The 13,859-nt window shown below is 37.4% G+C and overlaps 1 protein-coding gene across 6 annotated transcripts in view; it reads right to left on the bottom strand.

Moving 5' to 3' along the window:
- Positions 1-7,486: 7,486 nt before the first annotated feature.
- The window catches only part of ARHGAP23 (Rho GTPase activating protein 23), a 218,195-nt gene continuing 211,822 nt past the window's right edge, over positions 7,487-13,859 (bottom strand). For 2 of the 6 annotated variants that reach the window (XM_087713559.1, XM_087713558.1), the window contains exon 24: positions 11,989-13,500. In XM_087713559.1, the coding sequence (XP_087569685.1) occupies positions 12,322-13,500 (1,179 nt within the window). In that variant the 3' untranslated portion in view covers positions 11,989-12,321. Of the gene's footprint in view, positions 7,755-8,621; positions 13,501-13,859 lie in introns of those variants that run through there. The other 4 variants (XM_087713561.1, XM_087713557.1, XM_087713560.1 and 1 more) reach the window with 4 other exon arrangements.

The raw sequence follows: 13,859 nt of genomic DNA on the forward strand, positions 1-13,859 counted from the left end.
TTCAATGGCAAGTGGCATTACTAGATATTTTTACTAGTAAATAAAGCAGGGCTTCTAGCCACTCCAAGCCTTTGTAGGCATTCTAGGACAATTATGTTGTATTAGTTAAATATCAGGAGTATGATAGTCTTTTTACAAATATTATTACTATAAAAGGCATAAATGTTTCTGAACTACAGCTCACTTAATTGAGTGTATATTTTTTATATCTTTTATAAACATTTGTTAGTTCTGATTGTTACTCCTGATTCAAAGCTCCAAGAAAAATATCTGTGAGAAATATTATCACTAGCCTACTTTTAAGATAAGACATATGGAACTCTTTTAAAAATCTGAGGCAATATGTGTCTTCATTTGGAAAAAAATATATACTTTGTAGTGATAAATCCTTGGATAATCTCTCAGATGTTCTTAGACAAAGACCAAAGAAACTTACTTGACAGAAAAAAGTGGTTTCAAAAAATAAAGCAACAGGATTCCTAAAATCTGGTGAGAATTTTCTGTACTGTAAACAATATTATAAATTCATCCTATAATATGTCTTAAATTAATTTAAATGTTCCACTGTGCATTTTGGGATTTGTAGTTTAATAAGGTAAAATAAGGGCATTTTATACAATCTATGCTGACTAAGAACTAGGGAAACTAAGGACTAAGTCTTAGGTATGAAGTCTTATTCACCTTAAAAGATTAAACACACACACAAATTATTTAATAACTCTGCCAGTTATTGTTTTCAGAATTTGGGAAAAGGAACTACTACAATAAAAGAGGAATTGAATTAACAGTGTATATAAATATCTGTTCTGCAGCAAATAGCAACAAAAGAGAAAAAAATCAAAACACTGGGCTTTCCAGAACCCCCAAATATGTAAGATTATTTTGGGGTCAATATCATTTTTTGCACAGAATTACTCATTTTAACCCTGCTAAAATGATTAAATTGGATTAAATGTTTTTTCCCCTAATATAGATTAGGATATCATAGATTTCCTCCTCATCCTATTTTTTTCACACAATAGCATCCTACAATATTATTCTATCATGAATCTCCAATGAAACATTTTAAAATTTGAAATTAAATTTAATCAATTTATTCTGAAAAGCACTTTACTCTCAAATTATTAAAATTCACTGAATTATACAACTAAAATTCGGCAGTGAGTCTAGAACAGCAAAAGAAAGACAGTTATAATAGTGAAGTCAACAAATAGAACATTGCTGTAATGTCTTTGAAAAACAAAGAGCATATTACATTATGGAAAGGGGTTCAAAGACTCCTATACCAGGGGTCCCCAACCTATTGGGAACCAGGCCAAGCAAGCAGTGGGCAAGCATGCAAGTGCATGAAGGTCCATTTGGGCAATGGTGGGCGCATGTGTGAAACGATCCCTTCTCCCTCCCCTGTGTTGTGGCTGTCGGACCATAGAGCCAGAAAGGTTGGGGATCACCGCCCTATACAATAGTGGCATCTGTGTGAAATCAGTGAGAGCAAAATGACAAAGCACATGTGATAACATCATGATTGCATTCTTACATCACACTCTTTGATGCAACCACATAAAGTAATGGCATTTATATGATTTCAACATGCACCTGTCATATGCCCTTCCCACATATGCCCAGGCTATTCCTTAGTATAGAATACTTAGTTTTGCACATGATATCCTTGTTGCAAATTTACAATATGAAGATACAGGAATTAAGCAACATATCAAGATAAAGTCAGCATCACATACAAACTATTTCCCTGGAGCACGAGAGGCAAATTTTATGCATCAGGAGCCAAATTTTTGATCCCTTAATTATTTTAAGATAATTAGAGCTACAGAGAGATAGTTTAACAATATATTGAATTTCTGAGTGTATTGGTGGAGGTAGGATTTTAAGTTTTTTTCTTTTAAGGGTTCTGATGATGAAATTGTAGAAAGTATTGAAGTCTTAGGTTACTGCATTTCCTCCATCTGCATCAGAAAAAGAAAAGTTGTGCCATGTATCGGACTAGAGTATAGGTTTTGGGAGAGTTACATGCCAGCTATAGATTTCTTATACTTATCCCACAGTAAAATGTTACCTTGTGGTTAAATAAAACAATTCCTGTTAGAAAATAAGATAAAGAAACCTTATCTTGGAAATGATAGACCTACAACAATTAGATTTTAGGCCAAATTATTTTCTGCATTTAAATGATACATGCATAATATTTCTGCCCATGACTATTATTCAGGATTGCCAATACAAATAATTAAAACAACAATGTAGTTAAAAATTCAGTTTAAAACTACAAAAGGGTCACCTTCTTTCTACCTTCACACCTGATTCCATGCCAAAAGCTTGCCTAAAGTTTTAGGATTAGGACTAACTTAACCAGCCCTAGATGGAAGTGCTTGGGAGCATCTTAGCTCTCCTTTTCTTCATAACGAGCTCCCAACTGAGTTTTTGCTATCTAATGCTCAGCATTCTATCAGGAGTGGAAAATACCTAATTTTCAGCATTGGAATATTGGCTTTATTTTTTATATTACCCTTTAGTATTATCTGGACAAACACAAGCTGGATTGTGTCTAAGCATCTTTTTTTTTTAATTGGAAAACCAAGATTTTTTTTCCTAGAAAATGTCCAACAGATGCATACTGCCCGTATGGTTTATGCTGCACTATGCTACATCATTAGTCTGGCTAAATATTTGAAAATTCAAATCATGCTATTCTGTGCGAAAAAACTGAAATGGTATGATTTTATTATCTTACATCATTTTATAGACCCATTTTATTACTTCATTTTTCATACATATGTAACCATTATCATGCATTAAAATTCTTCTGCAACACCAACAGAAGATATATATCCAAAAGAGAGTACTAAAGTTGCAAATTATGTTACAGAATGCCTAATTTACTCTATGAAGTATTAGTGAATACACTTTCTCAATGACGGACATGCCAGCATAACATATATAATTCTCTTCAATGTATTCAAAGTCATTTTCTTCTAATCTTCATATATATATATAAATTGGCATATTCCCTCTGTGTAGCATTCTAATGATGGTTCCAAACTAAAATAATTTTTGAAAACTATAATAACCCTTTGTTGCTGAGAACAAAAACAGCTATTTCTTAGTTTAGATTCGTGAAGAACTTTTAGCTCTGATATAAATTGTGTGCATTGCCTTGCCCAGAGCCCCAGGCTCAAGTTCAGGCATTGTTGCTTAAAGGGATCTGGGTAGAAACTCTGGGAAAGCCCTTGCCTATCAGACATTTGAATATTCTACTGTTTGGGTAGACCACAGTCCAAAACAATAAGATCTGTGTTTGCTATTTTAAGTGACCCAATAATTAATTGTGCTATTATAGAAAATTAGTATCATTGGATTCAAAGCCTTGCTCCAGTCCAGCATTTATGGAATTGTGGTTTTCAAACTGTATTCTGGAGAACCACATAAAAGCAGTAAATTTCATCAAAATTCCCCTAGCACACCACAAATTACATAATTCACAGTCATCTTGATGGAGGATCATGTGAGCTGAGATAGTTGGAGAATACTAGCATACTCAGTGTCATTCTGACACCAACAAACTAGCTCATCCAAGCTGCAGTCTCTCTGAAACTGTCTATAGTATTCATTTAAAATGTTGTAAGGAATCTTTACAACACGTAGAAGGAATCCGTGGCAAGAAAAGATGTCCTAAAAGGCAGGTGTGAAAATGTTTTTTCAGAGTAAAAAAATAAATAAATGAATAGACCTGTCTCTGTTGTTTTGCAACAATTTGTCACAATGCATAGAAAAAAGCCATCATTTTTGGAATCATAATGACTCACTCATTGCAGCTATATACTTCTCATCTTTGTTGATGTGGAAAGAGAAGAAAAAATTCTCTACATTTTAAGGTTTTCAGCATTTTAAACAGTATTTCAACTGCTCTTTCAATAGTTTTCTTCATCTGTCTCAGTTCATTTTTATTTGATTTCATTTAAAAGAATAAGCATTTTTCACCCCATGCTAGGCATGACTTTGAAACTTTTGCAACTGCAGCATTTTTAAAGTTCAACTGATATTCTATGTCATCACAAGGTAGGAATCAAAGTCACTAGGAAGTTTCTGTAAGAGTAGAATAAAAAAATCATAAAAAGCTTAGGCAGCACTCAAATAAGTTTTCTTCTCTGGGTTAAAGCAAAACCATAACCATGGAGCAACCCTGCATATAAACAGATTCTAGTAATGCCCAGTCTCCCAGTCTTTACAAACCATTTATTAACTCCATCTGCCCAACCGACCCACATGGGAAATGTTTACCATAGCTGGGAGGCACTAAAGTGACCACTTCCTGCCATGAGGTGTGCATAAAAGTCACTTCGGACAAAGGATTTCTTCAGGCAAAATTGAAGCTCATGATCATCAGGTTAACAAATCCTGCCAATAATCTTTGTTAAGGCAGCTTTAAAAATCAGTAAGTGGGAAGGCAGTGATCTCCAGAGCAATTATGTTTTAGATCCTTTCATTTGCCTAAAAATACACTTGTCCTTTAAGTACGTGGCACAATGTATGTATGTATGGATGTGTCACATCATCAAACTGCAAATGAGCAACACAGTAAATTAACTTTCACAAATAAGTCTGCTTTCCTTTTATTTAAAATAAAAGTGTGTGTGGGTGGATGCGCGTGAGTGCGTGCGTGCGTGTGTCTGTGTCAAATTTAAAAATATAAGTTACAAAGCACCAAGCTATGCATGTACTTTTGATGTAATAGGTATATGTGCGTGTTGTGGGGGAAGCGATCACCACTGCATGCCATGAGCCTCGCTTTACTTGTCTGGTTGTTGTTTTAAGCACTTTAAAAAAAAAAGGTTAAAAAAAATAAATAAAACAGAAATCTTTGAGCACTGTGTATGAAGGACTGATGACATATCTTTCGCATGGATTTTATTATGTATTGTTTTTTTTTAAAAGGGAAACAAAAACAATAGAAGACCACTCTATATTAAAAAAAAAATACCATACCAAAACTGGTTACTGAAACAAGCAGTCTTGAAATACACTGTAAGTTTTGTAAATCTTTTCTGCTATCTGTAGGTAGAGTCCTATGTATAAATTTTATGCCATGTTTTCTTCTGTGACAACTGTGATCTTTGTTTGTCAGAAATTCCAAATGAAGGAAGGTTGCTTTTTTCCTTTAATTTTTTTCTTTTCTTTTCTTTTTTTCTTTTTCTATTTCTGGTGTTTTCTAGCAGAGTGTCTGAATTTAATAAAATACTCTTTCCTCCCCATAATACTTTTCTTAAGGTTTATTTCTTAAGGGGTTACTCCTTTAAAAAACAACAGATGCGAATTACAGTTTTAAGGGTTATTCTTTAAAATAAATGTGATTTACAGTTTTGCTTAGAGGCAGGTATTTCGGATTCCATACAACCAAAGAAGTTGAGCAGATGGAACAGGAACAAGAGTAGCTGTGTCCTCTGTTTGAAGAAGTCTTTGGTCTTTGAAGGATCTTTCCAGGCTGGCTTAAAGGTAAAGAAGGGAGAGTTGACCCAGAGGTGACATTTTGGCAGCAATCAGGACTGAATGCAGACCATCTCCCCTGCTGTAGGAAGGAATTCTACACTGTATTTCTATTTGATTTTCAATCCTTGGGTTTAAATTAGTTTATAAATTAGCATGTTAAATACTAAGCTGTTCTTATGTGCACCTTTTGCGGAGTGTATAAACTGTATAAACACCATATCCTTTACATTGTCACTTCTTATTGACTGATTTCCAGATTTGGAGCTTACCAGAAGATGAGGGTTTATCTTTTATGATGTACTGCCCACTTTCTGTTTTCTAAGCTCTTAGATGGAGAGATACGAGCACATTATGTCATGCCCTCATTTTTGTGACATCCATGCTGCTCTGTCGAGAGCTCAAGAAAAGGAAGCTAGACTGACATATAAGCAGAAGATGAAGAGCAAGTAAAAAAAAAGAGGCCCAAAAGTGGAAAAAGGAGAAAGGCATCATTGCACGCTAATTTACTCCTCCAAATTTATTCCAGATTAGATCTTTTTAAAAAAATTAACATCTAAATTCTGTTTTATTTAGATTAATAGTAAAATTGACTTGCTGTTACCATTAACAGTTTTCTACATTTTATTGTTGCAAAATCTTGAAATTTAATTGATGTTTGATAAACCCTCTGAAGCTACAAGAAGAGAGTTCCCATATGATTATGTACAGTTTCAGTGCCTGATATAATTCACTAATGCTTCATATGCGTGCAGGAAAAATATCAACTGTGTAATATGTGGAAGCTGCATAATTTAAAATAGTAGGGATCTCATAATGTGTTTATTTTTAATGTATTACAGTGGAGTGTGAAGAGAACTTTCTTTTGTTAAACTTCTGCTTATGGATAATTGGTAATTGATGCAAATAAATCACATCTAATAGCATACTTTCAACACTATTAATCCATAGTGTGTTTTACTAGCTAGAGCTTATGCTTTAAATAAGTAAGCAAACTTGTTTTTTGAATAAGGCAGTTTATTTCCAATATATATATAATTGTAATTTTGGGGCTATATTTAAAGCAGAACTGTTTTGTTTGACCATATATATTATACAACATAAAGATGAAAAGAGGGACAAACCATGCAAGGAAGTTTTGTTTTTTCTATTAAAAAAAACACCACCAAAATATCTACGGTTGTATAACTTCCATTTTAAAAAGGAAAAAAATAATAAAAGTCTTGGGCTTCCCCCACTCCCCTTAAAATCCTTATAAACTCTTTATCATATGTTACACATGTAAAAGCTATTTACAAAATAAATGTGAAAAATGTGAATAAAACTTTACAGCACATAGTTGCATAAAAGGATAAGGACAACGTATTACAGTACAGCCAACTACTTAATTTTGTTCAGTTTTAAATTCCACACCTGCACACATCTACATGCTCCTTTTCAAAATTTCAATGGAATTGTGGTAAGACACATATTTAGAACACATGGAAGACAGAGCAAAGCAGAGACAAATTTTCTGCTTCTTCAAATACAGCACAAACTGTACACCTGCTAGGGAAGTTGTAGTTTTGGTGCCTTGTGGTTTACCTTCCTTTTATGTTTCCAATAGCACAGAGTTTAAGTCCTTTACATCCTGTTAGGGATCGACTTTCATAGTCACAAACAGGCCAACACTAGAAGATAGATGGGCTTTTTGAAGAGGAGACACGCAATTACCTAAATCCTAGGTGAGCTTTCAAGTTTCACAGAATGTTCTTCAAGCAGACGCAATAAGGGAGTCGCGTGAACAGTTAAAATTTGAAATTTTTAAGATGGTTTACCTCAATGAAATATTTTAATACATTTTATACATTTACTGACCACCCCTTAGGCTAACACTTCAACCACCAGACACTGAAGAGCCTGTAACAAATAGGGAAAGAAGTCTTCTTGTGAAAGGCACATATAGACAACTTGGGACGTCTCCCTCAGAACCAAAAAAAAAAAAAAATTAAAAAATGAAACAGGTATGCTTGTAAGAAGGGCTTGAAGAGAAGTCAACATGGTAGCTGCAAGTAGATGATCATAGCTCTGTCCTTTTTTCATATGTTGCACACCAGATGCATATAAAAAAACAGCTGCCATTTGACAGCACCAAGGAGGCACTTCTGTAATACTTTGACTTCAATTGAAATTTTTGAAGTATAAACCACCACTTTAGCTTGCAGTCCAACTCTACTTCACATGGAACTGGGTAGTCTCAATCTGATGGATTTTGTCTGGAAGGGAGAATCCAGTTGTGAGCAAAAGAGATGCTTTTTCACACATACACTGGCAGTGAGACAATGAATCCTTAAGAATGATTGCAAAATGGTTTCTTTAAAAAAAAAAAGTAATATACACAGACAGACACTGAGCCATTATTGCTAAATAACAACCCAAAAGATAAATCAGGAATATCCACCAGCAGGGATTGTTCAAAAAGTCAAGATCGTATGAGGGAAACGTCGCACCTAAACAATGAAAACTCTGCCTCTTTTTCATCATGCATCACACAGCTTCAATTGTTGAATCACACAAACCATCTTGACTTTTTGACACACCCCAATGACACCTCTGGATATAATATGCTGGAAGTTTTTAAGGGAAGGGAGCTGGGGCTATGTAAAGCACCAGTCACTTGCCCAGATACAGAGGTAACAATATAATTGGTCTAATTTCATGTGGGATTGTTTTGCATCACTTTATAATCATTGCAAATTCTATTAGGTAATTTATAAAGATGGTTGTGACAGTTCAACAAGAATGCTTCAAATGCTTGAAAGAATGCTTCAAATGCTTGAAAGAATGCTTCAAATGCTTGAAAGTTCAGTATAGATCAAGGGTGTCAAACTCAAGGCCCGTGGGCTGGATCTGGCCTGCAGGGTGCTTAAATGTGGCCTATAATGGCCTGGAAATAACAAAGGACCGGCCCATGGTGCCTCTGACACCCAAAAATGGGGGGGGCACCCATTTCGGCCTGGATGGCCTCCTACAACACAGTGCTGGCCAAATAGGGTGCAGGGGGTGCATGTATCCCCCTCCACATTCCATTTTGGCCGACAAAGTGCTAGAGGCAATCCAGGCTGAAAATGGGGCATGGGGGCGTCTGTCCCATCTCCCAGCTGGCCCATGAAGGAAAAGTACGATGCTGATCCGGCCCTCGAAAAAAGTTTGACACCCCTGGTATAGATGCTTCATACAATGTATTTTAAAATTGTTTTTACCTGTTCAATTACCAAGCCACCAAACTAGCTTAATCAAGATAGACCGTACTCCTGACCCTTTCATTTCACAATGAAAATAAAGGCAGTTTTGAGAGGCCTGTTCTGTTCTTGGTTAGGAAGTTACAGAATTAGTATTATCTTTGTCTTTGCAACTTTACAAGTGGAAAATCAGTAACCAATAGGATCTTGACCTTGCTGTATAAACAGGATCTCAGTTTTGCACCAAAACACAAATTGCTCTCCCTCCCTCCTTAAAAATAAAATACTTGGAATAATTATCAAGCTGGCAGGCTCCCATTCATTGTCATTCTGTTTTGGCCTTACTGCTGTATCTGTGGTGACACATACTTCCTGGAAATATAACATTGCAACCAACCCTGCAGGGACTGTACAATGGCATTGGGTCAAAGTGTGACATTTAGTGCCTAGTGTTGCTGTCAATTGACGTTGGCAGAGAGGAACCATCAACCTTAATGCACTTTGTTCTTTAAAACTCCAGATACAAAAGCATTTCTTCATAACATCTTTACAAAGAATCTATAGCTAATACGTCCTACAAAAAATAGCCATCTGCCATTAAACTGCAGGCATCATAGAAATGAGCTAGGCAGACTATAGTGAAAAATGTCCTGCACCATGTCTATAATCAGTGTGGCAAACCCAATTAGGTGCTGCATTTAATATCAGCAAGACCAGCATTAAAATCTATCCTTAACCAAGGACATCTTGTCCCTCGCCTGTTCTTGTTGTGCATTGGTTTTGCATTATAACCTAATATATTCATTGATTTTTTTTTAAGCCTGAGTCTTATATTTGGTGTTACAACTGGAATGTCGTCCATGTGTAATACCTGGAATATGATACATAAACAAAACAACACAACATGTGATAGGAGAGTTATTTCCATGAAAATGATATTTCCTTTTCATTCAGTGATAACGATTTTGGAATGTATCAGCAAATGCTGAAATTCAAGAGTAATTTGCCATTTTTCTATTATTATTATTATTTTGCAGAAAGAGTACTTTTGATGTAGACTATGCTAGACACAGCAGTTTGCTCTGAATTTCAAGAACGTCAGGATTTTAATTTGGTTCCCCCCCTCTCCCCCCAAATGACTTTTTCATTTTTTTTCCAATTCAAATATATCTTGACAGGAAAGTGGAGAAAGTTATTTCACAGCAACATTTTTTTTCTCAAGGGTTATGCAACTCTTTCCAAGGAGATAACAAATTTGAATTGAGGCATAAGGGGTGAAGTAGTAACTATTACACACCGAAACATGTATCTTAAAAGATCATCTCTCATATTTATTCATCACAAAAGTACTTCCTGCTTTTATGACCAAATGAAATTCTACAGAGACATATGATGTGGGAATCTTTTATATCCACAAGATAAAAACAAATGTTAAGTCTCTCATTTTGAAGGGATTGCAAGGAATAGCAAAATGGAAAACCCTACTTGATCTGCAACATGTAATAAAATGACTCCTTGGTTTATTTCCATGTGGTATAATGAGAAAACTAAAGAGAAAGACACTGTTGAAAATAAATGTAGCACCATAAAAATCAAATATTGCTCTTTTGTAAGAGAGAGTGAGTTGTGGAAGTTACCAGTAAAGCAGAAAATGGCACGGACTTGACATTTCAGCCTTTTATCCTAACAAAGGCTTACATGGAATCATGTCAACTTACGCTCTGGAAATTATCAAAGAATTTTTTTAAAAAAATCACTGAGGCTCCTTTTTGGCACGTCTGCACAGGGCCCTGGTGTGTTTTTCCTCTACCTCTTCTTGCTCTTTTCCAAACCCCCAAAAAATCACATAGCGCCTGTACTCATCCTTTCCCCCACTGAACACAGGAAGTCACATAGAAAAGCACTGTTAACTAAAACACGGTACACATATGTCACCTTAGCAGGTGATTCACTCCACACAATTATCATTTGCATAAGCTAATTTTCTCTCTAAAATACTGCCCTCATGAATTCTGCATACAGTATTGTGTTAATGGTATTAATCACATCTGTTTCTCCCTAGACTGTACTATCTGTTATGAGGGGATAGGAGCAGAGAGTGCTATTCAAATGGGGATACCATCACAGCCTGAAAGGAAAAATCCATCTGGAAAAAGTTTGCATCCTTAGCTAAGACTCACAAGAAAATCTTAAATGAGCTAAGCAAAAAATGGGACTATATTCTTAAAGGCACAGTGAGTTGTACCATTTAGTACTGTATCATTTAGAATTCATAGCATCAGTTATATATATCATGTTAGTCTTGCAACAAAACCAAAGCATTTTGAGATGCTGTTAAATACCAGCAGATTTACTGCAGCCAAAGGTTCCAAAGCCAAAGCTGCAATACATCAGATAGTGTGATGCCATAGATCTCTTTTGTGACTTTTGAAAATTAGAGACAACATCGCTTTAGGGCAGGGGTGTCAAACTGGCGGCCTGCGGGCCGGATGCGTCACGTGCAGGCCACGCCCACAAAGGCAAAAACGTTGTGATACATCACGTGACACGATCAAGTTTGACACCTGTGCTTTAGGAGGAGGAGGAAAACAGCAGTGTCCTTTACAGGTGGTAGAGATCATGCACCTTTCAGGGACCATTATACCTCTGCAGTTTTCACATGAAACAGTCTTCAAGTGCAGCTGAGACTATACCATACATAATCCTGAGTTTGCTTATATCTACAAGATTTTGATGCATGTGCTAGGAGTCAAGATGATACAACCCTCCCTGTAGGAACCTGACAAAGGCCAAGCTATGATAGATGGAAGATTTTTGAATTTGCTTTTCTAGAGGAAAGGTAGAAAAGGAGCAATGGATATTTTTAGGGGAACATTCAAAACCTCCCAACGCAATCAACTGCCACTTAGATAACAGTGAGAGGAACTTTGGGTAGAGAGGAATCCATCGTGTCAATGTGAACCCACAGCAGTGATTAAATGGAAGCGGGCTCAATTCATGAATAACTCTCATCTGGTTTGCCCAGTTCCAAGGCCTCTTTCAGATAAATACAGAAAAGAGGTACCATGGACTAATGAAAATTAGGAAAATTAACTGGAGGAATTCTATTTCTGATTCTCTCCTCCTCCAAAAATATCCTTTATTTGCAGATCCAGCATTTTGAAGCAGGGATGAAGCTGCTTATCCCATCAATTGGATAACTCTAGTCAATCCCAAATCAAGATCTTTCAATGGGCTGAATGAATGGCCCTCCTTGTATCAGACCTACCTCAGCTTTTTTGTTTTGTTTCGTTTTTGACTGCCATCCTGGGGATAAGGAAAGAGGAGAATAAATAAATTCACAAATCACAAAACCATGATGTGATTAAATTAATATCTGGGGGAATTAGAAAGCAAAGATAAGTATGGGGTAGGTAGGAGGAGAGTTTCTTGCTCCACTGCAGATCGAGGTATGAAAAAAGACAAAGTAAGGCCAGTACTGGAACTTTCAAGTGTGGCTGCACCTGTGAGCACCCTCCTCCATTCTCAAGACAAGGCTGTTACCATGGGCAAGCCAAGTTTTCCTTTCATCCATTCTACAAGAGCTTCAACAAAAGGCTATCTAAAGACATTGGTGGAAACGTAAAGAGGCTGTACGTCGGGGAGCTGAACGCCCCTCAGAGCTGCCTTTACGATGCTGTGGCTCACTCTGCTGGTTAGGAACTGTCATGTTCCCTGGTGTGATTGAGGAAGACCGAGCTTTAGTTGACTCTAGGCTGCTAAGCCCAGAGTCTTTGTTGTCCCTTAGCGCACCTCTATTTGAGGAGTCTAGTGGACCAGCCTCAGTAGTCCCCAATACATGTTGTTCCTTCCACTCATAATTGAGGTCTTTGAGACCACCAGGGACCACTACAGTATGGCGCCGCCAACTGTTCTTCTTGCGCCGTGTCTCAGGTGAGTGTGGCTTTCGCAGGCGCACAGCCAGCATGTCATCTGCAGAGCCGCGGAGGCGGAGTCGAAGTTGTTCTGTGAGGGAAAGCCGGGTGTGGATCTCAGGGGCACCCACAGGCTGCAATGACTCTTGACTGCCTGGGGAACTGGAACTTGGGACATCAGTGCTACCCTTGGAAGAAGACTCACTATTGTGTCGGGGCCGCAAAAGCTTGCGCCGTGCCAGAGTGTCACACTGCATGAGGTGATGGGAACTAAAGGAGGTTCGGTTGTGTGATATCTTTTCAGAAGCAGCAGCCCCCCCTTCCTCCACTACTGCCACACCAGCTCCTTTGGGAAGCATCCCAGGCTGTTTTGGCACAAAGCTATTCTCAGTATCTGTCTCCACATGGCTAAATTCACTCCGCTCATCATCTGCCTCCTCCCCACGGCTCTCTGCTACTGACTGCACCTCAGAGCATAGGCTGCGATCAATGGTAGACAGAGTGGAGTAACCTGAAACAATTGAGCGGGCATCCAGGGCCAACTCTGGGCTTCCTCGGGGTGCCACTTTTCTTTCTACTTGCTCTGCTTCTAATTTTGCCCGGCTTTGGAAGACATCCTGCACATCAGGAACTGGAGCTCTGCTGCTATTCCCCAATCTTTCAGCCTCTCTTTCTTCCTCCTGAGCCACTTCTTCCTCCTCCTCCTCGTCTCTCTTGACAGCTGATTCATGCTCAGAATCATCATCTGTGCTGCTCCCAAAACGCTTGGCCTCTCTCCGCTTCTTCCTCTTGCGGTTGACGGCTGAGATGAAGGAGATGGCAAGCATCTCTTTATGATAGTGCTCTTTCCGTGAGCCACATGAAGCCTGGAACAGAAGCAAAAAAAAAAGGAGCATTTTAGAGGTGCTAAAGAACAGATACCAGAAAAATATCCAGTGACATTGGCATTGTTTATTTGATGGATTGCCCTGGATAGTAATGTCTTACTCTATAGAATCCTTAATGGTAATTAGCAATATAGATTAGTTATTGCATAAGCATATTTTGCTTTTAAAAAAGTGAATTATTTCCCCTGTTTTGGGAAACATATTTGCATATAGAGCAATTAGAAATTCTAATTTTAGGATCCCCTAAATGCACTAAAACACCTGCAGATATTCCCGTTAAAGATTCTCAGAGATTCTCTTCTCTGTCCAACTTTTTTTCTTCTTTTGGATTAAGTGTA

Source organism: Thamnophis sirtalis, unplaced genomic scaffold (genome assembly GCF_051295495.1).
Source record: "Thamnophis sirtalis isolate CommonGarterSnake01/CBP01778 unplaced genomic scaffold, rThaSir2_p1.2 scaffold_4, whole genome shotgun sequence".
Lineage (NCBI taxonomy): Eukaryota > Metazoa > Chordata > Lepidosauria > Squamata > Natricidae > Thamnophis > Thamnophis sirtalis.